Here is a 24,329-nt window from a genome sequence, read left to right on the forward strand (position 1 = left end):
GGCACTCATTAGTATCCCGAGCGTAGCGAGGGTACTAAAGTGGCTGAGGGCTTCTAAATCACATGGACACCGACAAAACAGTGTCTAACTCATTTAGATATTAGTGCACATGCGCAAATCGCTTGACTACAATACAATTACTTGACAATGGACTACTAGGTATACTAAGTAAATTTGCAGGTATACTAAGTCTCATAGTATACCTGCTCTGAGGCACTTTTCCCATGTACTTCCCATGTAGATCTTATCAACTATAGTGTCTAATATTATTATAAATATAATTATATATAATTATATATATATATATATTTTTTAGGGTACTAACTTATTAGCTTCTGCTATTTTATTGTATCCTGGCTTTGCCGAATTGTTAAAAAAAAAAAAGAAAAATACAAACTATAGAATTCCTTTGGGGTCAAAGATAAGAATGTAAAAGCTTGTCAGAGCTAGAAAACGCTAAAGATTAATGGTGGTCTGAGCTTCTGATCATAATTTAATAATCATAATCCTTATAGACAAAAATTAGAAAGGTGTCGAAATGCTATGTCCAGCATCCATCTTGAAATTTTTTAGTAGAGTATAAGGAAGGTGTGAGTACTCCTATATAGGCCGCTTTTGGCTACTTGTAGTGTCACTTGCAGAGCAGTGGAGCATTGAGGTGCCTATATTGGGTCTATTCTTATGAACGCACGTGATAAATCCTGACGGTGGATGACGCGCATCCAGCTTCCTCTGTACATCTATAGAGGTTATGCACGCAGCCTGTTGCTATATCCACCGTACGTTTCTTACACAGAAGTGATAGTAAAACACACATGTTTGATCGACGTGTTGATGCAAAATTAAGAGTTGCTGTGCAATGAGCTGTAGTGCTAGATACTATATAAGAAATAGATGCAGGCTACAGACTAGTGCATAATCAAGGGCGTATAAAGAGAAGAGGGCATGCAACTCCAACGTGCGAGCAAAAACCGCATTCGATCTATTTATAGCTATCTCTACACACGTACTTTACACAAAATCAGACAAATCTATAATCTATTTTTAGAGTAAGTTTGCAGTAAATTTCACCGCCCACTTACAGTTTTTACCCTCATCTCTTCATATGCCCTTGATATTATCATCAGTGAGCTCTGAGGTTGGTGGTTGGTGGTTGACATTGTCATGCATTGTGTCGAGGCTGTATACATGTACATGCAGTCTTAAGTCTGAGCAGTAGTGGAGCTGGGCTGACAATCAGTGATTCTTGGCCTCTTATCTTGGATAGCAGAAGCTAAACTAGTATAATAGGCACTGGAATATATATCCAAAGGACTAGCTATAGATATCAATACTCTGCATAGCCAATAATAGTCTCCAGCCATGCACTATTGCATATGCGTACAAGAACAAGAAAAGTAAAGCCTGCATGGGGACAAGGCTCTATATAATATTGATTAGTTCACACAAGAAATGTTTTGAATACATATACCGTATAGCACGAAATTTTCGCGGATTAGAATTCTACACGAAAATTAAGTCCACGAAATGTTCTAGAATTACCTGCTATAACATGCAAAGGTTTAAAGGCGTGGCTTCCAGTAAGCAGTCATTCCGCGAACATTGTGCAACGAAATGGGCAAATCCACGAAATATAAGTGCCTCGAAAACTTCGCGCTATACGGTATATAGAGACAGTTGTATTACAATTGATTCTAGAAATGTTATACCTCGAGTGACATGCAGGCCAAAATAAAGGATTGGTTGATCAGCGGTGCTGTGAAAATCAATTAAAGCCGCGTCGAGTGGCAATCTTCCTCTGGCTAGCCACACGTTTCTGATTAATTTTTGCTGATCATGTGACCAATAGCGATGCAGTTATGTGATTGTACTTAAAATTGCACACTAACTTCTTATTGCACTCTTCTTCTTTTTATAATACTCTGTATATACTCATGTATGCATGATTCAGAAATGCAGTGTGAAGCTAGCTAGTTTCTGTAAACTATATGTTTTTTAGCTCATGATCACCAATAAAACCTTTATAATAGCTATAACGTTGTTAAATGCTGGTGCACTCTAAAGCTAGCTAATGTAACTATATAACTACTGTGGAACCTCCATTAACGACTACCTCCAAAGAGCACACTATATAACGGCCAAGAGCTCAGGTCCAGATTGAAACTACAATGACTTCAATGTAAAAGCAACCTCTCAGGAGCGACCACCTCTCTACTCCGTATAACGAGCAGCTTTCTAGTCCCCAACCAGCTTTAGCAATGGAAAATAACTTCCCAGAACGGATAGCCACACCCAGAATTAGCAGAAAGTTATTGCCGAGATAGTATTATTTTGCACAATCGTGAAAACCTAGCTGTAGCTTGTCTCTACATATAGCCTTTTCAAAGCTTGTATGAGCTAAAGAAGCAGTTAGCAGATTCATTTGCAGCAAGAAATTACTCATAGAGCATACATAGCTGGCAATCGAAACCTCCCATGCAAGGAAGACCACCTCTCTATATATAATGGCCAAAAGGCTGTTCCCCAATGGTGTCCGTTTTATGGAGGTTCCACTGTATTGCTTTGGGGGATCTCCATATAATTGCATGGTTACAATATTTTGTAATAGTTGGATTCATTACCGTATTATTATGTATACTTACAAGCCTTGTATTTTCTATATGGGTGTTCAGGTCCTCCCCAGAAGCTGGACTATTGTTACTGACACAGAAACGTGAGTGAGTATTACACAGTTGAGTCACTAGCTTTATGAATGCGAGTCAACTTTAGGAAAACGCCAATCTACCAGAACGAGACAACAGGGGAAACCCTCCTCAAACTACCTGGATGTAAGTACATGTACTTGTGCACACGGTTCTGTGTGTTTTACATCCTGTGTAGATCCCCTGCACCAAACCTCTGCACACCCTGGTGTCGCTTTTTATGATGAGCCTCGAGAGAAGGTGTTCACCTCCAGTGGTGGGCATGCTGACTTTGCCAATGGAGTTAAAGTGGCTGTTCCAGCTAATGCTATCCCAGTAGGGACCTCTGTGGGCATTAAAGTCCAACCCAGCCTTGCCCCCATAGATGTATTTGTGATGCCTGAGGGCATTCAGTCTGCAAGTCCGTCTTACTTAATTTCTAGTGAAGGTATAAACGGACAGGTGACCGTGAGCATGGAGCACTATGTACGAGTGTCCACCCAAGAAGAAGCTGGTAACCTCCTTTTTCTCCAAGCTGACTCGTCTCCTAAGAGATCTGGTTCAAAGAGTGTCTACGAGTACCGGGAGGTGCGAAAGGGCTCGTCACAGTTCACTCCTGGAGGAAACACCGGTAAACTGACCAGACGCTTGTCAAAGAAACGGTTCATTAAAATTGGCCGCCAAGCTCGTGTTAGAGGTGAGTGCATATTGAAATGTGCTTGTAAGTGTGAGTGACATACTTTTGTTGCAGACTCACCACCCAACCTCTACACTGTCAGAGTTTACTTGTCTCCTCCACACACAACTGGAGACAGAATGGCTCTGGTCATTATCAGCTACTTCCAACGTCTGTTTCACGATGTACGTGCATTGCAGATTATATAGCCTCGTTTATATGAGGCCTTTAATCCGGGTTGGAATCAGGATTAAATCTAACCTCGTTCGGCCGGTTATAATCCAACCCACCTCTGGAGGTGGTTCAGATTGTGTCAAAAGCGGTTTAGCTTGAGTAAACACAAAGGGCTAATTCTGAGGTGTTGTACATGTTTGTGAGTGTTTCTAGAGTAAGGCTGTAGCTTCCTATCAGCCAATGTTGAGCAAATGCAATTAGTGGTCATTTTACTATGCCCACTACTCAGAAAAATCCGATCCGGATTATAGGTGTCGTAAACGGGGCTTATAAATTGTATGATTCAATTAGCACATAAATTGTTTGCCAACAGTTTTTGCGGAAGTTTGAGGTTGACGTCATTCCCAGAGATTATCCACACTTGTCAAATAGCCCTGCTGATAAGACAATCAAAAACGCTCTTAGTTTTATCGAAGTTGATGCAGTACTGGAGCTAGTCTGTGACTCAGCCGCCTGGAGGAGTGTGCCTAACCAGACAATGGTGAATACTCAAAACTTTTTATTTTATATCGTATGTGATTTTTCACTTTTTTCTTGTGAAGCAGATATCCCCCAGAGGAGGTCGGACACCACTCGACCTTTCCGCTAATTATGACCTTTTACTTACATTTTCTAATCCTTTTTGCTATACTCACGCTCTGCTTATATAGATATTTCCGCCCAACTAGTAAATATAGTGGCTGTGACATTATAAATACTATTTATACCCCACCTATAGTCTGGGGGGGGGGCCAGACCTTTTCTCAGAGGGGGGAGGGGAAGATCTATAGAGGAGAAAAGGCCTGGAGACTCTTGCAGCACTTTCCTGTGCTCTTGGAATATCGAGACTTGGAGGGAGGAGTAGATGTAGCAATACTCTCATTTCATTGGCTTGTATCCAAATTCCACAGAAGCAATACTCGCATTTCATTGGGTTAACAATCACATGACATGGATATGCATTTCATTGGCTCTAGCCACATTCCGCTAGAGCACCCGGAAATGCTGCAAGAGTCTCCATACTTAATCCTATAGCTCTACTTGATTTTTCCCCCGAGCTATTAGATCTGGCCCCCCATGCAGATTAATATCCTACCTTCGATCTTGATTTTCTTGCTCTGGAGTCTTTGTTCCTTCCAAGAGGAGTTCATTTCTGTCTGTTTGTTTCTCTGAATGGCCTGTCGTGTGCTGAGCTGATCCCAAAATTCATTGTACCTCTTTTATTTAATGCAAAACCAAGGTATGCATAAGGGTAGGTCAGGTAGCTCAGATGGCTATAGTGTGACGACTTCCCCTGGACAACACAAAAACAGAAAAATAAAACAAAATTAAGGAGCTATGGCTAATTATGAATAAAAAGCTACTGAGGTTCGATTTAAATGATGAAACAGAGGAGCTATTGTTAACTTCTGGTGGTAAAGAGTTCCATTTCGGTATATTCCATTTCGGTATTACATCCAGATAAAGGGAATGTTTGTGGGATGAGGTGCCCACATGGTTGTGCGGATGGCGGGGTGGGTGAGAGGACAGTGGGAGGAATACAGGATTTGTTGTTGAAGCATACTTGAGTTTTTGGATATTCCTGCGGTCTTTAAGTGATTTGAATTGGAGTTTGTTAAGTAGAGAGATATAGTCAGATTTCCATTCTTTGGTTATGATTTTGCAGGCAAATGATTGGGTGTTCTCCAGTTTCTTGGTGGGGTCCCATACTGCGGCGCAGTATTCAAGTTTAGGTAGCACAGTGCCTCCTGTAAATTGTATGCTTTGATAGCTGTGATGCATCTTTTAATTTCCTGTGGAGCAATCCCAATTGTTGTGTCCTCACAGTGTTGGTAATGTGCTGAGACCAGGACAGATTCTTAGAGATGGTGACGCCGAGGTACTTGAAACATTCCACAATGGGGAGATTTGCTGGTTTGAAATAGAGAGGGTGAGTGGGATCGCATTCATAGATCTTGTGATGGGTAGAACATTGGTTTTTTTGTTGTTTAGAAGTGGGGGACAGAGTCGAATGCCAATTTCATTGCTGTCCTTAGTATCGAAGGTTCTCGAGAGAATTGTTCACAATCAAATATCACTATATCTAACATCAAACAAACTTCTCTCCAACAACCAATTTTTTTTTTTTTTTTTTTTTTTTTTTTTTTTTTTTATAATAATTCTGCAAAATGCATGGATACACTAGTAGCATATTACGCTAACCTAATGTGCGCCCTGTATATATTACTTACAATAGCGAGTACAAATTAAAAATAAAGACTAATATTATACTAATGCAAGTGACAGAGTACATTTCTCTTAAATGACAAAATCGATGTACTTTCCTGCAGCTCCAGTGGTAATTCATTCCACACAGATATTGCCTTTGGGAAAAAAAGAGTTCGCATATGCATTTGTTCTGCAAATTGGTCTTTCAAACTGTATATTTTTTGTGCTTCTTAGATTGAGAGGGCATACTCTTCTTTCCAGTGGTGGATCAGGGAATTTAAAGTTACCATTTATTACCTGGTAAAGGTATGATAGCTTCAGGTACAATCTTCTTGTAGAAAGGGACGGTAGGTCCACAGTATCTAATAGGGAGTCGTAGTCCATATTCCAAAGTTTTGTGCAGATTTTAAGGGCAAACTTTTGTACTTTTTCTATTTTGTGAGAATTTGTTTTTTGGTGTGGATCCCAAACAGGGGCAGCATATTCCAGTTTTGATCTCACAAGGGAGATGTAGAGTTGTCTTAAACATTCTAGTGACGAGTGGCCATAGAACTGTCGGTAAATTATACCAACCTGCTTGCAGGCATTTCTGCACATTTCTTCTATGTGTTTTGACCATGAGAGGTCGTGAGAGATCCACACGCCAAGGTACTTGTAGTGGTCAACTTTAAGTAGGGGACGTCCACTGATATTGAGACACATGTTGGGAAGTGGTGGGCTGAATTTTCTTGATATAGTCATGTATTTACACTTGCTTTGGTTAAACAAGAGTACATTTCTTTCAGACCATGCTTGGAGTTGATCAATATCTCCTTGCAATTTTATATAATCTTCAGGAGATTGAATAGGATGGTAAAGAAGAAGATCATCAGCATAGAGCAAGAGACTTCCTTCATTTTGATGTAGATCGATGTCATTTATATAGATTAGGAAAAGAAGAGGTCCCAGCACCGAACCCTGGGGAACTCCTGACACAACCTCCGAGATATTTGATGACTTTCCATTTATTATGACATATTGTGATCTATTCCTGAGGTAGCTTGCTACCCAAGATACCAGGTGGGGATCTAGGTTCAGATTGGTTAGCTTACTCATCAATATCGAGTGAGGAACCTTGTCAAATGCTTTTTTGAAATCAAAAAAGACTGCACATACACTCTGACCATCTTCAAGCAGTTTGTGCCAATTGTGCACTGCCGTAAGCAGCGCACCTGTGGTGGATTTTCCTTTAGTAAAACTCCATTGTTTATTCGAGAGGAAAGATATATCTTTTAGCTGTTCTAAGATTTTACTATACATATGTTTTTCCAGGAGCTTTACAAGGATGGAGAGTAGCGATATAGGGCGATAGTTTAAGGGATCAGACTTGTCGTTTGATTTGGGTATTGGAGTGACATGAGCCAATTTCCAGTCGTATGGCAGTTCACAGTTTTTTATCGATATATTGAAAAGCATTGTTATACTTGGGGTGATCGTTTCAGCAGTAGCCTTTAGCATTTTGGCGGAGATTCCATCAGGACCATTTGCTTTTGTGGTGTCTAGATTTGATAACAGGTTGAATACTTCATCTTCTGTGCAGCGTAAGTTCTCAGGTAAGTCTCTTGTTGGTTGTTTAAAGGAATTTGGGTCAAGAGGAGGAAGTGAATGGTTGAAATTTGCATAAAACTGTTTGTTAAGGACCTGGGCCTTTTCTTCATCCTGTTCGATTTTGCAGCCATTTACTACAAGACATGGGATAGAGCTATCTGATTTTCTCAGGTATTTCAGAGCTGTCCAAAATTTTTTTGACTGAGGCTTGAGGGTGCTAAAGAAATCTTGTTTACTCCGTCTGAGAGTGGTCACAACCTTATTTCTGATCTGTTTGTAGGTTGCAAAATCAGAGGGTTCGTTGTATTTTCTGGCAAGTCTGTAGTAATAGTTTCTCTTTTTGATATCTCTTATTATATTTTTCGTTAGCCAAGGAAGATTCTTTCGGGTTGCGATTTCTGCTGTGGGAATACAATTTCTCATAGTAGTCATGAATACATTCTTCCACTCTTTCCAGGATGACTCAACAGAACTTGGGTGTATGAAGCTGGTAAGATCAAATGTAGCCAACATATATCTTGCTTTGTCAAAGTCAGCATAATCATATCTCCATACTTTGTTTGTGTGCGTACGAGTGTGAGAGTTTGCACGAACTTTCACTTGTAGACTGATGCCAAGATGATCAGAGTTGGCTAGTGGAGGCACCGTTTCACAGTACTTTAGAGTTCTTGGAGATGACATAAGAACGAGGTCAATAAGAGTTGATGTGCCATCAGCTGCAATGCGTGTGGGTTGTTTCACCACCTGAGTTAGAGAGAAGCAGTCAGTAATATTTGCAAGGTGATTGCACAAAGAAGTAGTATTTGCTGACAGAACATTCACATTAAAGTCACCTAGTAAAATAAGATTTGAAATTGAACAACTATTTAGACTACTTAAAACATGAAATAACTCATCAAAGGTTGACAAAAGTGAGAAAGGGGGCCTATAAAAAACACCAATACAAATACTTTTGTTTTGACTTAAAGTTATGGAAACAAATATAATTTCTAAGCTACTATAATCAGTAGTGATGATATCAAAAATATAGTTGTCTTTAATGAATAACATAACCCCCCCACCATGACGATCACGATCCAGCCTCACTATAGTGTAACCAAGTAGTTTGAGTTCAGAATCAGTTATATTATCATTTAGCCATGTCTCGGTTACACATACTACTTCTGGTGAGAGAGCAAGACAATTTGCTGCAAGGCAATCAATTTTTGGTAAAATGCTCCTGGCATTGTAATATAGAAAAATTTTGGTTTTAGGTCAGGACTTTCAACTCAGGATGCACTACTTATACTAGCTGTCACAAACGACTGGCACCAATTACTATCAAAAAACACTTGGTAAAGCCTATAGTTAGAAACATCAGATTTATCATCAGCTTTGTGGATTGGGATTACATTCCAGGCCGAGGGGACTTTTCCTTGACTGAGGGATAGGTTGAAGAGTGTAAACAGTTTAGGTGGCTATGTAGCTGGCAGTGTTCCTTAACATAATACTATAGAGATTCCATCTGGTCCAGAAGCAGTCTTTTGTTTGTAGTGTAGTAGTAGTTGTTCTACCTCTAAAATAGAGCAGTGTATGGATAGAAGGCAGACTGCTTGAGTAGTTGGTGATGGGATAGCAGCGGCTGTGAGGGTTTAGAGAACAAGATGCCAAAAAATTGTTAAAAAAATTCGCCTTCTCAAAGGTTTTTCTGCTGAGTGGTATTTGAGAGTTATCTGGGGTGGAGTCCTCGGATGGTTTGGTGGCAGTTTGTGATATGCAGACCAAAAGTCCTTTGGGGAGTGGATGTTTCTGGCGAGATTTGAGAAGAAGTCTTTTTTGGCCGATTGAAGGGCACTGGTCAAGTTGTTTCTGCACTTATTGTATTTGGACCACGATTGGAGAGTGTTTAAGCATTTTGCTCTCCTGTAAAGACGGACTTTCTTCTGCATTAATTTGATGATAGATTTTGTTATATGCGGCAGCTTTCTTTTGGAGGGAGATCGTTTTGAACGTATGAACTTGGACATAGTTGCCATGAATACATTGAACCAGGTAGACCAAAAGAGGTAAACATCAGTATCTGAGAGGAAGCTTGTGGGAATGTTCCTAAGAGCATTTTTGACAGACTTGAAGTCTGCTTTCTTGTATAGCCCAAATTTCCTGCGAAGAGCTTTAGCACTTTTTGGGAGGGACATGTCCAATGAGACGAATATTGTGTTGTGGTCGCAGCCATCAAGCGGTGGGCCGACTTCACAGGACAGAAGTTTTGATTGTCAGTGAGATAGATATGGTCAATAATGGACGAAGATGAGGTTGTTGATCTGGTTGGTGACGAAACAACTTGTTTGAGAGATGATTTGTCACTGCATACCCATGTGTCAGGAGATGCTTGCAGGATGGAATAGTTAGGTCCGAGAGGCCAATACAGTGGGTGTGGAAGCCAGGTTGGAGGCCTAGTTTTTACCCTAGAAGATTCTGACTGTAAACTAGTGAGGACCAGGAGCTGATGACATCACTGGTGGTTAGAAAGTACCGAGGAACAGACTCCATGCAGAGCTAGAAGACAAGTGTTGCCATAGCTACAGCCGGCCACTATAGCACTATACTACACTGTGTACTAGTTGGACAGATCTATAACAGAGCGTGGGTAGCAATTAAAAGGTCATAATTAGCCAAGTGGTGTCCGACCCTTCTCTGCCTATTAATTTTGTCGTGTTGGCAGATTTCCCAAAGAGAAGTGGACCTGCCAATGATTGGTAAGTTCTCACGAGAGAAGCTTCATGACTACCCACCCAGGATAGTGTGTCGGTTCTTCCCTGAACAAGGAGCTATCTCCACCACATGCACTCTCTCACTGCATGGCTTTGACACGCCAGTCAGTGTAAACATGGCATTGGAAGGCTTTGACAAGCCAGTCAGTGTAAACATGGCATTGCTCACTCCTCAGAGATCAGTGGACACTAAACAACTCAAGGTGTTTCACTCAAGTTCTATTATAGTTAAATACACTTTATATGTGCCATCAAATGCATGAGTAAAAATGTGTATACTCTCTGTTGCTTACTTAATACCTAAGACCTACATCCGTATACTGATGTGTGTTCGTTATATACAATGCATGCACGTGATTGTAGGAAGCCACTGAAGTGCTGAGGAGAACAGTTAGTGAGATAACCACCACATCACAGCTTGGCCCTTCTGTGGAGAGTGTACTATCACTAATGGAGAAAATGGCAACTGCACTTCAGTGAGATGTCTACTATATAGCACTGCATGTATTTACTTATCTCCCACCTCAGGTCATCTTCTCTGAGCGAGCTAGCAGCCCTCACTGACTCCATACGGACAGAGATAGAGTCTGTCCTTGTAGTGACCAGGAGGGTTGTCGAGGACTGCACATTACAGAGTGAGAACATTGGAGCTAATCTCTCTAAGATTGATGATTTATCTCGCCAGTTTTGTATGGTGGCCAGGGCCAAACGCAGACACTGTCAAGGTGAGAACATGTGTTTATGATATCAAGTGTTAAGATTTCAATGGTATATACAGACCAGTCAGAGGAGGCAGCTGCTCTTGTTGACCTGGTGGAGAATGGAGCTAATCTGTTAAGAGCTGTGGACTTAGCACTCAGGGAGATCGACACACTCAGTGGTGAGTGTACATTGTCAGAGTTATGCTGTGTATATATATTGAGCCTTAAAAGGTAACTATTATAATGTACCTACCCAAGGTTATGAATTTTAGAGGGGCTTTTACTCCCCCCTCCCCCTTGGATTTGGTTCTGTTTGCCCTTTTAAAGTCAAACATGGTATTAACATAATTATTATGTATTTATTCTGTATTTTCTTGAAGCTGGGAAAGGGTTAATTCAGAGGAGATAATGACGTAGTCTTTATTAAAATACTTGAACCTTGAACAAACTTTTAACAAGCTCTTTTCTAGCCAGCAGGCTACCTTTTCATTCTGGAAACAAGAGTATACTTATATGATGATATAGCTGAGCTATACATTCACTCTACAGCACGGTAGCTCCTACTTTATAAAGGTCAGAGGTCAGTTTGACATGACAGAACTACGACCTTTGTGAGAGGTCACCCCTTTTAGGCACTGCATGATTTCTCTGGAGGGGCGCAGTAGCTAAAAGTTAACTAATTTGCAGCAGCAGTAACATGAAGGGGCTACTTTATCACAAGAATCAGGGCGCGACATGCAGTCAAACTTGCAAATTTACTGCACAAAACATAAGCTCACGTAATGATTCATTAGTGACCTTTTGACCCTGTCCACCTTCCTCTGGGGTTAATTATCTTTTGTAGTTTTAGCCACACCCTATAACGCGGAGTGATTCACGCAAACATTTTCATTTCCAATCCCTCTTACTGTTCTATCCTTGGTCTATCACAGTGTCCATTGGTGCATGCATCATTGTTCACGCTCAATGTACCTTACTTTAAATTAACATTTATTAGAACCTTATTAACACCTTACGTTATGTAATATTTACTACTACCTTAACCATGATTTGATGTTGATATCATACTCTTCTCTAACAATTCTCATTGTTAGTGCTCCACTTCCTCCCTTTGTTGTTGTGCGAGCCTCTGGGGCCCTGCTCCACGTATTTAAGGTTTTGTTTACCTTTTTTGCCTCACTTCACTTTAACTTCGTTTTACCCTGTATTGTCAGTTGATGTTTTGCTTCTCAAACTAAGAATTTGGTTAAGCTATACTGTGAAGTCAATTTGTCTATAATTAGTTGTTGTTGCCTATAGCTAGGAGCCTGTCTCTAGCTAATTTGTCTAGCCTGTCTAGAATCCCTCTACACCAAGATAAGAGCTCAACAATCATTCATTGTTCCATGTGCCTTCTATGCTCTGTGCATGTACTACAAGCAATGCGCATGCGCCTATTCTCCGGATGCGCTTATATAGAGATTAACCACGCCCATGACATTTCAATGACGCATGCATGTGCACTTCTCCATTAACTGGCTCGATCGTTGTCTGCAGAGGTCTATAGTCATCAGCAGTAACACAACAAGTGAAGGAGACTTGTGTAGAGACCAGTTGTTGGGCAGAGAACTGTGCAGAGAATCATGCGCCTTCTATCGAGGCTTTTGGTCTGCTAACCAATATGCGCCTATAATATATATATAATATTATTAGTTGATGTGCGCTTATTAACCGGTATATACAGTATATTGTATGTATGGCAATAATATATAATTATGTATTGTACAGTGTACTGAGTCTATTTGTTTTCATTAGTGCTCCAGTGTGGGCATACCATGCTCTATAGCCATTTCCTCTTTCCTGCAGGTAACACTGGCTACAGTGTGCTGATGAGCTGCAGTGAGATGATAGTTCAGTCACTCTCTGAGGATCCAAAGGCATTGGCCCTCCACCTCCTGTCAGCTGGGATCATCACTGTGTCCATTCTTGAGGCAACCAACGAGTTAAATGAGACAAAGAGAGAGAAGGCTACCCGATTGTACACTGCCCTGATTGGTGTGGTTAAACACCACCCCCACAAGTACGACGTGTTTGTCTCCACTCTCAGACGCAACCCACTACACACTGACTTGGTCAGAGAATTAGATAGCAAGTGCATGTAGTTTGCATGTCAACAACATAAAATATGTATAATATATGATCGTGCGTACTTTCGCTTTAGGCTCTGTCATTCAAAGTTACATATCTCCCTTGAATTGAATTATACTCATGACCTTTAGTTTTATGCTGATCTTATCCTTACTTTGATGTTTTCTTTTAAGCTCTGTCAACTGTAAAACTAAGCAATAATACAACTGACAATCTTTACCAAACGAGTGTTGCAAGCTGCGCTGCATGTACTAATCCTCTCGCCATGTTATGCTTTCGCTCAGAGTGTTATAGTAGAGGGAATAAGTTTTTTCTATAATGAATTTTAGCTAGTTTAATAGCTTATCTATACTGAGAAGAAAATACTTGTTTACATGCATCTATATTGATGTTATCCATTATATTATTATGGGGTGCCGTTTAACTTAAAATTATGTTTTAACTATTATTTGACACTTATAAATATAAGGCACATTACAGAAGTAGCGTCTCGTGTGCTTTTTTTAAACGCCGCATTGCCTTATAAGAAAAGTGTGTAAGTGACATAAATTACAGACCGCGAAGTAAAAAGTCCTGACGATCCTCGCCTCTGATAGTCTATATGATCTATCTCTCTAACTAGCTACGTATACATATTATACGTAAAACAATGAGTACGAGTAGTAATATAGCGTTACTATCAACATACATGTAAGCACTCTATCAAACGCACTAGCAGTTCAAATACAGCCAGCTAGGCTGCTAGCCAGTGTTGTGAGTCACCATGGAAACAGTGGGGCGACGGAATATAATATATATAGGTGATGTACTTATACATAAGTCATCCTCTTATAATAAGAGCATTATTATGACTTGTGTATAATTATTATTATATACAATGCAACAACCAAAGAGTAGAACTTTTGATTTTTTACGTTTTTGTGAATATCTTCTAAACAAAATGTGATTGGATCAATTTGAGTGTAGGTACTGAAAGTTCAACTATTGGCGCTTCCATTGGACCACCACCTGTTACATCATATGACATCATCATTCCAAAATGGGTGCTATAATATGTGTACATTGAAAATATGTTATAATTATGTCAAGTGAATAGCATACAATAATCATTCAGTATAGATTACTAGTTGTTCTGCAGATGAATGGGGAGGGTTGGTGCACCGTTAAACCCATCATTCTCGACTCAAGGTCGGGCATCTACTTGCTTTTTCTATACCTGTATGCATGGTTTTGTGCTGTTTGCTCTTTTTTTTTACTTGTCTAGGATAATACAAGGTCTCAAGGATCCACCAGAAAAGGCTGCAATGGTATTCCCAGTAGGCATAACTCGAGAACGAAGCTTTATTTTGCAAATCCACAAACACGAATCCAAGAAAACATGACTAGAAGCCTATAGAAACTCTTACTTTCACTTCATTGATCCAGCTGTAGCAGTCTACACAAACACACTACCGTATACCTCGCTTGCGCATGCGCACCGAGGCATCATTATAGCCTGGAATCACCATGTGATAAAAAAATAATTACACCCGCTATATGACATAATTATGCTAGAATAATCAATACAGTACTTACGTAGGCCATAATTATAAGATGTATGTAAGATATATATAAGATTAGAAAGTCCTAAAGGGGGAAATTTTACCCTCCTATTGTGTAGATTGCCCCCCTCGGACAGTCTCTTACAATATAATTAGTTTTTTTGCTATGAATAGGATCAGATGTCTGGGAAGACAAACTATACCGTAGGATGTCCAGAGAGACAACTTACGTATGAGGGTGACCACCGGTACATTAATATATCAACTTCCAGCTGGACCAAGGAAATTGTGCGAAGGCCACAAAAGTCAGTACGACAAGACATTCAAAGTGTGCCCAATCTCCTCCCATGCTTCCCCACTCTACACTTACTACACATTAACTGACGTGCATATACATTTGTTGTACCTTTTCTCACTGCTCTTTTGTCACAAATTGATCTGATCCATTATAAAACCACCATCATTGGATATGCACAACTTTATGGAGTTATTCGTCGATAATCCTAACTTGCCTGCACACGCTATTAAGATTGTACATAGAGAGTGTCTTCAATATTAATTCTCCCACTATTGAGCACTGAAAAGCTGTACCCAAACAGAGGGGATGGGCCAAACCTCGAGTCAGTGGGACAGTTATACACTGTTTCATGAAGACGATACCTGCATGGGGTGAAGAGACTGGCTGAATAGCGCACCACTAGCTGCATCTACACTTTACCACCATAATTATATAAGACACAAAAATTACGTACGCAACTATATGGTGCTATATATGGAAGGTCGGCTTTATATACTATAAGTAGTGTGAAGGAAGTGGGTGTAAAATAGTGGGATGATCTGTCACTACATGTATGTAGTTAGATTACTGAACTAGGATACTGTGTGTGATGTTAGGCCCTTCTTGATTGCAGGGCTGCATTGAGGGGGGCGAGGATGGTAATTTGTCCCCCCTGGGCACAGTTTCGCCCCCCCCCCCAAGGATCTGGCAGTGTACCACTATAATTCTGATGACTTCGCCCCTCCTACATTTTTAAATTTCCCAATTCGCCCCCTCCCCCCTAATACAAAATCCTGAATGCAGCCCTGGATTATTTGTGTTCTGTTGCGCAATCCCTTCACCTTCAATTTTAAGTAGCTGTATGTTTTGCATTTGTTATACTCGATCTTTAATGTGAATTTTAGATACTATACCTCCTACCGTCAACCTCATGCACTCGCTAGACTAATTCGGTCTCGCTAGCCAGCCTAACAAAGTTTTATACATGTTGTAATTATAATTTATATTTAAAAAGCCATAAAATTACTGCCGTCACGTGTCACGAGACACAGTTATTGCATACAACATGATGTGAGCATCTTGGGAGAGTTCACATCCATCGTGCATGGCTTTTTGTTTGGATGTGCATGTATAGATATGTGTAGCAAACAAAACAACATCTGTCAATATACTTTATGTTCTACAACTGTTGTTTGTAGTTGTATGTGTAGACAGTAAGTGTAGTGAACAAAACAATATCTGTCAATACTTTATGTTCTACAACTGTTGTTTGTAGTTGTATGTGTAGACAGTAAGTGTAGTGAACAAAACAATATCTGTCATTTTCTTCCAACAACTAAATCGTTTCGCTTTTTGTTGTTGTTATGTGTACAGTAATGTGTAGCTATGTGTAGTGAACAAAACACACACAATTCACATCTGTCTATTGTGCTCCGTTTTCGGAACAACACAAGGTTGCAAATTCTGTTGACTGATCAACACGTTCTGTCCACTACTATATAAATCTGATGCCTATTCCTTCTGTTGCACAAAAAATACTGTTATGGACTAGGACCAACTGACCAACACTCCGAAACTGATTTCCACACAAAGGGATTGATCGTATCATGGAAAAAGAGAGTTGTGCAGATCCTGACAACACAACGACTAAACGAGTGATTTCTGAAAACACATACGATTTGATTGAACGCAATGTAGTAGGTAGAGTTGGATTTATCCCTACTGTCAGCCAGAGTAAGAAGACAACTGGACGAAGTACGATAATTTTCGTGACCATCATAGCAACTTTGGCTTTGGTGCTTGCAGTGACAATATTGATCATTGACAAGACATCAAATCAACCTGCCGCCAATACTGGGAGCCTGGACAACACACAAACCCAGCTGAGTGCCTCGGACGAGTCAATTCAGAACCAATTTTTTCAGGCACAGTTGAACAATTTAACTCGTGCTATACTGCCAGCAATACAAGCAATTCAGTCCAATATTGATGAAAATCATCGAGAGATACAGGATCTTCATACGCACCAAAGCAAAAAGATACAAGATCTTAAAAATGACACTTTTCGAGATATTGAAGCCATTCGCACACAGCAAGACAGCACCAACCGTGAGATACAATATCTTCAATCACAGCACAATGACACTGATCAGAAGATGGTACAAGCTAATGGGAACAACTCAGAAGATACACAATGCCTTGGATTTGATCACAGTCATCCTGCGCCTTCATGTCAGCAGATTCTTGATTGCAGTCCGTCCATTTCGAGTGGTCATTTTTGGCTCGGAACAGAAGAGAATGTGGTATTGATGTTCTGTGACATGAACAGGACATGTGGTGGTATGTCTGGTGGGTGGCTACGTTTGATTGCGTTAGATATGCGAGACGAGAATCCACCATGCCCCGGTAATTTGATGCTAATAGAGGAATCAGGAAAAAGACTGTGTACTGGAAATTCTGGTAGTAGTGCGTTTATTGAAGCAAATGTGCAATACAACATGGTGTGTGGCAGAGCAATCGCGTATCAATACGGTGCTTTAACCTCTTTTTACACAACACAACATGGAATTGACAATGGCTACGTCAACGGTATTAGCCTTATACATACAGTTCCAATCCTCGCAAGCATATCTGGACATTTGCAGGAGCTCACGATGAATATGGTTCTACAACGAGAGAAAACTGTCCGTGTATTTCGGGAACCAGTGCTACTCAACCACCAAGTTTTGTAGGGAATGATTATTTCTGTGATACAGGTGCAACTCGAATTTCCAATGACTGTCATGTTCCTCTTCCCCCAATAACATAATAATTACACTACATAAAATCAACCACTACATGTAAGTAACTAAATTAAGTGCTAAACACTCGGGGCTTGAAGTGTGCTTGTAGATCTATAGTAGTAGGTCATGCATGCACTGGGACTACAGGATCAAAATCTTGGCTGGAATAGCGAGGTGACTGCATTTCAGAAAATAGCCGGGGCTATACTGATTGAAAAAAGGACCTTACCTAGAAATTAATGATGGTTCTGTATAAAGGATAATGAATCATTACTGCTCTCTATTTCAGTAATTCTGCCAAACCACACCCAAAACGTCATATCCGGCTGTAAATTACATTGAAAACCTAGTTTTGGGCAGCCAGTACTGCTAGTATACGGAATAGCCAGTGGCCGCATTTCAGGGCAAGTTTTGTGTAGTAAACATCTAGCTAGCAATCCGTGCAAAACAAAATGTCCAGTATATCAAGGTGGCCGTACTTCAGAAGCCAGAATAGCAAGAGTCTCACTGTAATTAAAAGACAAATAAACACATGGGTAATAGTCGGCCACTGACTCACTCTTTGAGAATTTTAAGTGGCTCCTCACCAGTGACGTAGCCCTGCTCTGGATTGACACGAGACGTCTTACAACAACCACAAGCTTTCAGCCCCCTCAGAATTAACGCATCACCGACTCTCACTACTGCTTCCCAACTGTCCTGTTTGGATGAATCGTACGTGCAGGAGGAGTGAGAATGAGAATGTTTGCTTCATATAGCAACCAATCACTGGTTGACACTATTGCTATTGTGCTGCAAGGCATTGCCGTATTTTCTTTACATCCAGAAAACCTAGAATCCAGAAAGAGCTTGAAAGAAGATGTTAAATCAGTTCAAGAAGATATAAGTGCTATGCTTACGTCACCATCTATACATGTATATATGCAGGTATTTCGTCTTGTACTTCTGGCTCGTTTAATCTCCCTTTTTTTTCCTAAAGTTGCAGTTTTACTACACTGGAGATTATAATGGGATTATAAAAAAAACGTATTAATCGTTCGGATTTTGATTGCACTACTGCACTTTTTTTAAGAGGCTATCATTGTCTAACGGCCTGCAGTCAGACCTCGAAACCAGAGCTGTACATACTTTACTTGTTGTAGATTACTTGCTGTTTAGAGCCTTCTGTTGATACGAGAGAAAGAGAGAGAGAGAGAGAGAGTTCAAAGAATCGTGGCTATGTTCGAACTATGTTCCAGTATTTGGCCTTGTCACTCCGCCGAGGAAGCTTTTTGTTGGCCGTGAGTTTGAACTTGCTTACCTAGGTACCATCAGCTTAGTGCTCTGAGCCGCTGTCCTCGAGAACAAGCGTTTGAAAATAGAACGTGTTCGATAATCGGTTGTTTACTCTAGTACTACCCAACGGTTTTTATGGGCTGCATAGCTAATAGTTGCTTATTCTCCTTCATGCACTCCTGTCTGTACGTATGTGCATATACTAGTTTGTATAATTACGATGTGAAAGTGTTAATTTCATTGGGATGCATGCTGATGCGAGATCAATCATAATGAGTGTGTTAACATGGAGGGTGACATTGTACGAGTGCATGTGTTTTGTCTGTATCTCAGGAAACTGGTCAGAGCCAGAGAGAGCTAGCAATAGAGTAGGTATGTGTGTAACTTTACTGTCTAACCATAATTCCGAGCGAAGCAAGGCTCTAATCTGGTCACGTTGAGATTTTGGAGAAAAAAAGACGACAACGATGACGTCGGACTAGTGGCTCTGGTTGCTGCAGACTGTAACGGTTCGACTTCAAAGTTGGAGGACGTGTTAGCAGGAGTGTATGAAGAGGAGTATCCAACTGTAGCAGTTGTAGTGTAAACCAGGTTTCGGTACAAGTATGTCATACCACGTCACTATCAGACCGCATCTAAGTGGGTGCGTAGGTGTAGTGGTTAATTAGTTAAAAATGATATCAGCATACACACGTGTCAAAAGTTCGCTGTGTGCATGGTCTCATTTGGAGGGTAAATAAATTATTCCATTGCACGTTTTAAACTAAGCTCTCGAGTTTTTTAAGGTGGAATGGAAGGTACGTTTGGAGTCAGATACAGATGAAGAAGAGGGCTAGCTAACATATAATGAGATTCATTATGTGCCTATTATTAACATCGGTAGACTTAATTCAGCTTAATCTCAGACCACTGGGCAAGAGGTGAGCACCAACCCATAAACCGATAACTTGGGCCCAGATACAAGGCAATGTAGAGCCACCACCCATTCCGTAGCATGTGTAGGCGTGTGAAGCCACGCTATCCAAACGGGTAACCCTAAGAGGCTATGCCTCACCTAAAGATCACAAAGAGGGGGGAACCCCCTCACACAATAAGTGCTGTGCTCAAGCCCAAGCAGGTGGTGTGAGAAAAAGGGATACCCCCAGAGGCGCCGAGGTGAGAGGGGTGGAAAGACGCTATTAACACTTAGAGGCTTCCAACACAAGAATGACTACCACGCGGTAGGTCCCCTACTGCGCATGCGCAGCCACCCCTACTCGTATTAATCCCAAGAGTACTTGCCCCTGGCTGCCATTAACCATTGTTTTGTCCTCACACACAAAACCCACTATTAATTACAAAGTCGACAAGACCCACAAACAAATTTGCAATGTGAAAAATTGCTAGGATTGGCTGGATGAAACACCAAAAAGCGTAGAAACAAGAAAGCGGGCGAGAGCATAATTTAATCCGTTACAATGTCATTCACATGTACGTTACATTCTTTGCTGGTAGTTTTCCATGCTATTTTGTGGTTTTTCCGCTTATGCTCTCACCCACTTTCTTGTTTCTACGCTTTTTGGTGTTTCCCTCAGCCAATCTTAGCAATTTTTCTTTTATGGGTCTTGTTCCCATGCTTTTTATGCCTCGGTGCACATGCGCAAGCGAGGTATACGGTAGTGTGTGTGTGTGTGTGTGTGTGTGTGTGTGTAGACTATTTCAGCTGCTCAAGGATCAATGAAGTGCAAGTAAGAGTTTCTATAGGCTTCTAGTCATGTTTTCTTGGCATGCTATTTGTGAATTTGCAAAATAAAGCTTCGTTCTCGAGTTATGCCTAGTTTTGCTTACTTGGAATGTCATTGCAGCCTTTTCAGAAGAGTCTGTAGCAAAACTTGTTCACCGAGTGTTGCTACTCTACTTAGTAGTTAGCTCTGCACTAGAACACTAGCTATTGGTAGCTGCAAGAGTGAGAAGAGAGTAGTTGGGCGGAGCCCGACCGTCCCTGACGGGAGGTAGGGTTTCAAGCCTATGTCAGGATTTGTCTTTGCTGCAACTATAGTTGCAGCCCAATCAGATTGCAGCATTTCTACTGTGGTCTGTGTCACGTCCGGTTGTGCAACCTCAAGCAAGATAAAATGGTTAACACCCACTTCAGAATAATAATATTCATAGAATAAAATGATTATTCATAGCTGCTTATCAGCGTGTTACATAATTCAGCAAGACAAATCCTGACATAGGCTTGAAACCCGACCTCCCGTCAGGGACAGTCAGGCTCCGCCCAACTAAGAAGAGAGCTGCAAGGCTCTGCTGACTTGCAGCCATTATTAATTTTTAGACTTGAACTTTTGGCATCGATCGTTTTTAACAACAATCATGGTCGATCATTACCCACTATTTGAGTTTCCCTGTGATTGCATGCAGCAAAATTAAAAATGTTCATCATGATAATTATAATCAATGTGTGTATAAAAGCTAGCTATTAGTAGTTTTATGTTATGTAGCTTTGGCACCTCCACCGAGGCATCAGCACCCACGATGCTTTCATTTTTCTTAGTTTTTGCTCTTTTTTTACTCTCCTTTATTAATTTGATAACTATGCGAAAATCTGCTGCAGTTAATTGTTAGGTTGCTATCGATACTGTAAATATAGCACTTTGGCATCCAGGTAGTAAGCAAACTGAAACAGACCATAGACCGATTACTATAATCCGCGTCCGCTTACGTGCTGGAAACAGAAGTCTGATGGCTAGAGATTATCTTAGTGTAGGTATTCGATGTATGAGCAGTTTCTTCTTGAAACGGGTGAATCAGCAGAGAACTAAATGCAGACGGTACAGCTCTTTTTTCACTTTTGTAACTAACTAGATAGTGCTCTAGTGCGAGGCTAACTAATAAGTCGAATAGAAACTTTGTATTCAAGTTTACTATGAACGATTCTGCAATAGCCTTCATTCTATAGGTAAAACTATAGCCATAACTCATACGAAGCTCTATTTTCAAATCCATAGATCAAAATCCATGAGACATAGCTAGAAGCCATTAGTTATGGTCACATAGTAACCATTGAGCAGGAAAAGATGGAATACACAGACACACACACGTTTAGCTTTACCGTATGACTCCTGCGGCTACGCCCCGAGGCATAATAATCACTTAAGCACCTCCAGTGCAAAATGCCTCGGTGCAAGTTTTTGTCGCACTAAAACAGTCTGGAAATGCACCTTTCAAGGAAAAGAACGTCTGAACGCCTGGTTAAGTTCCAATGTAGGTTTCGTGTTATTGATCAAGAAATGTCTTGGACTGGTAATTAACCGTACAGGACAGGGCGTTCATGCATGCCCACAATTAGTCATGATTCACATGAACCTATTGTACTATTTAAGTCGTTCTGTGTGATGTGATCCACATGACTAATTGATATATCGTGTTGTATGCAATATGCAAGGCAGCTCGCTCTTGGGGGGATGCGTCCGCAGGCTTGTATTTTTTGCAACATTCGGCCTTACGCTATGTCTGTTAGTACATAATAGGAAAGGGCTTAAATTCCAGTGCAAAAAACCAGCACTTGAGCATGCCGCTAAGCTTATAATCGAGAATGGTGAATAGTCCAATTTTACTACGTAGGTTAGTGTATAGTTAAAACACGTGGGTAATAGTCAACCTTTCAGGGCCATCGGACTGACTCACTCTTTGAGAGTTTTAAGTGGCTCCTCGCCAGTGACGTAGCCCTGCTCCTGGTGGACACGAGTCATCTTACAGCGACCACAAGCTTTCAACCCCCTCAGAATTAACTCATCACCAACTCTCACTGCTTCCCAGCTGTCCTGTTTGGGATTGTGAGAGAAAAAAGCACATGATTGAAGTACATAACATTTGAGAACATTAATTGTCAATTTGTGGCTGCCTAAAACGTTTAACACCCACATGCATCATGCATACACGCACAATTGTACTTTCTGGCGCATACATCGTATCAAGCAAACTTTATAGTATGCTCCATACACATACCTCAGCATGTGGTAGACATCCTGACAAAACAACGTTGGGTCGGAATCTTTCCATCAGTAGAGCAGTGTCCAGTTTAGAGTTAAGCAGCTCCAGTGATGCCTCAGAGGCCATTAGCACTGGGGACCAGTCAGAGAAGCTTGTCTGCATGTAAGAGACACACAAGTTAGCGATAGAAAATGATACAAATACAGAATTGTTATTTTACAGAAGCTGAATTTATCGTTAATAATGTAGAAAGAGTTCGCCATCACCAAACCGTTTTCACCTACTGCATGTTATACTGTTTTTAAAAAGTTACGCCCACAAATGTATAGCATCCAACATTATAATACTTCCAAAATATTTGGTGTTAAAACCAGAAGCATACACAGCCTGTGATAACATCAAAAGTTAATAACCTCTTCTCCATGCCTGGCGATGTCCTCCCATCGTTGATCCTGCCTGAGGACCCTGGCCCTGTGACGAGGGGCCATGTAGTACAGCCGACAGCCGTCTAGTCCTAAGTACTGTGAAATCCACTGACTGGCCTCCTCCCCCATGTCCACGCCTTCACCACTTATTGCCCACACCCTAGGTAAAGTATGAAAGTAACAAAGGTGCTGATATGTCTTGGTGCACATATTCATTTCTTAGCTATAGACACGTGTAACTAGCGTAATTTACGGCCACTGTTACCAAGGAAGTAATTAATTTTCAAAAAGTGAAGTCCTGAAATGTGTAATTTCTTGTCTATAGCAAGCTATATAGAGTCTCAGAGCTGTAGCTTTTGCAGCTCTGTTACTCACTCACCAGGTAAAAAATAATAACTCGTTATATTGAGGCTATCCATCCTGTAAATGCAGCACTTTGGCGTTGGTATTGGGCCATGCACAAAAAGGTAAACCCCACCGTGACTGACATTCTGCCACCTACTTGACTAGTGTGGTTTGGGCATCCTCTGGTGGTTGTGGGAGAGTCAGTTTGCTCATGTCAGGAGCGTTGAGGGAAAGTTGTACTTGACCATCGTCAAGGAAAGTAAGCTCAGGCTGGATTTTGGCCATACTTGGTTGCTTACGCTGGCTGCAGAAGGATCCAGTCTTGTCAATAATCACCCAGCACCTGTACAGTGATTGAAGAAAAGTAAAATAGTGAGTACACCCTAAATCCCGTAACTCATTTCCAAATACGCACCTGTCATAGAGGAGGCCTCTTTTGAAGACGTCGGCAGAGTCCACTTCAATTCTATGGCAGGACTTGACTGGGTATACACACAGCTTGGAGACCTTGGCCACTGGGGTGAGATAAGCAGAAGGAGAGCTGGGAGGCATATCAGGGTTTGCTTCCTCCACCTTCCCCCTCAGCAACCACCAGAGGAGAGTGCTGGCTGCAATACCTGAGCCCACTCCCAGAGCCTGAGGGCTGATATCCATGATGACTTGCAGTTGAAACAGTGAGTCTAGCCAGAGATAGAGTAACTTGATAGGTCTAGCTATTAAACTCCATGTGTTTGCATATCATGGGTCTTCCCCCTGCCATGCCCA

The 24,329-nt window shown here is 41.0% G+C and overlaps 3 protein-coding genes across 9 annotated transcripts in view; 2 read left to right on the forward strand and 1 right to left on the reverse strand.

The window, feature by feature from the left end:
• The window catches only part of LOC135333680 (uncharacterized), a 35,724-nt gene extending 22,352 nt beyond the window's left edge, over window positions 1–13,372 (forward strand). For 4 of the 7 annotated variants that reach the window (XM_064528697.1, XM_064528701.1, XM_064528699.1 and 1 more), the window contains 10 exons: window positions 2,673–2,713; window positions 2,770–2,828; window positions 2,881–3,378; window positions 3,433–3,542; window positions 3,905–4,072; window positions 10,067–10,318; window positions 10,479–10,591; window positions 10,644–10,840; window positions 10,894–10,995; window positions 12,662–13,371. In XM_064528697.1, coding sequence (XP_064384767.1) covers window positions 2,673–2,713; window positions 2,770–2,828; window positions 2,881–3,378; window positions 3,433–3,542; window positions 3,905–4,072; window positions 10,067–10,318; window positions 10,479–10,591; window positions 10,644–10,840; window positions 10,894–10,995; window positions 12,662–12,957 — 1,836 coding nt within the window. In that variant the 3' untranslated portion in view covers window positions 12,958–13,371. Of the gene's footprint in view, window positions 1–2,672; window positions 2,714–2,769; window positions 2,829–2,880; window positions 3,379–3,432; window positions 3,543–3,904; window positions 4,073–10,066; window positions 10,319–10,478; window positions 10,592–10,643; window positions 10,841–10,893; window positions 10,996–12,661 lie in introns of all 7 variants that reach the window. The other 3 variants (XM_064528698.1, XM_064528702.1, XR_010394020.1) reach the window with 2 other exon arrangements.
• Window positions 13,373–14,903: 1,531 nt separating this feature from the next.
• On the reverse strand, window positions 14,904–24,323 carry LOC135333753 (mitochondrial amidoxime-reducing component 1-like). Its single transcript, XM_064528785.1, has 6 exons — window positions 23,980–24,323; window positions 23,722–23,907; window positions 23,208–23,379; window positions 22,810–22,950; window positions 22,489–22,625; window positions 14,904–15,144 (listed from the first exon to the last, which is right to left on the reverse strand). Exons 1-6 carry the CDS (start codon window positions 24,216–24,218, stop codon window positions 15,009–15,011), a joined length of 1,011 nt encoding a protein of 336 aa, XP_064384855.1. The 5' UTR covers window positions 24,219–24,323; the 3' UTR covers window positions 14,904–15,008.
• Window positions 16,306–17,531, forward strand: LOC135333746 (uncharacterized). Its single transcript, XM_064528777.1, has one exon. The coding sequence runs from the start codon at window positions 16,369–16,371 to the stop codon at window positions 17,491–17,493; it is 1,125 nt and encodes a 374-aa protein (XP_064384847.1). The 5' UTR covers window positions 16,306–16,368; the 3' UTR covers window positions 17,494–17,531.
• Window positions 24,324–24,329: the final 6 nt, after the last annotated feature.

This window comes from Halichondria panicea, chromosome 3 (genome assembly GCF_963675165.1).
Source record: "Halichondria panicea chromosome 3, odHalPani1.1, whole genome shotgun sequence".
NCBI lineage: Eukaryota > Metazoa > Porifera > Demospongiae > Suberitida > Halichondriidae > Halichondria > Halichondria panicea.

Excerpts from the sequence above, each read along its gene's own strand:
- LOC135333746 (XM_064528777.1), top strand. The coding sequence starts at position 16,369 with ATGGAAAAAGAGAGTTGTGCAGATCCTGACAACACAACGACTAAACGA.
- LOC135333753 (XM_064528785.1), bottom strand. The coding sequence starts at position 24,218 with ATGGATATCAGCCCTCAGGCTCTGGGAGTGGGCTCAGGTATTGCAGCC. Across the intron at positions 23,380-23,721 it reads GCCCAAACCACACTAGTCAA|GGTGTGGGCAATAAGTGGTG; the intron begins GTAGGTGGCAGA and ends TACTTTACCTAG. Across the intron at positions 22,951-23,207 it reads TCGCCAGGCATGGAGAAGAG|ACAAGCTTCTCTGACTGGTC; the intron begins GTTATTAACTTT and ends TCTTACATGCAG.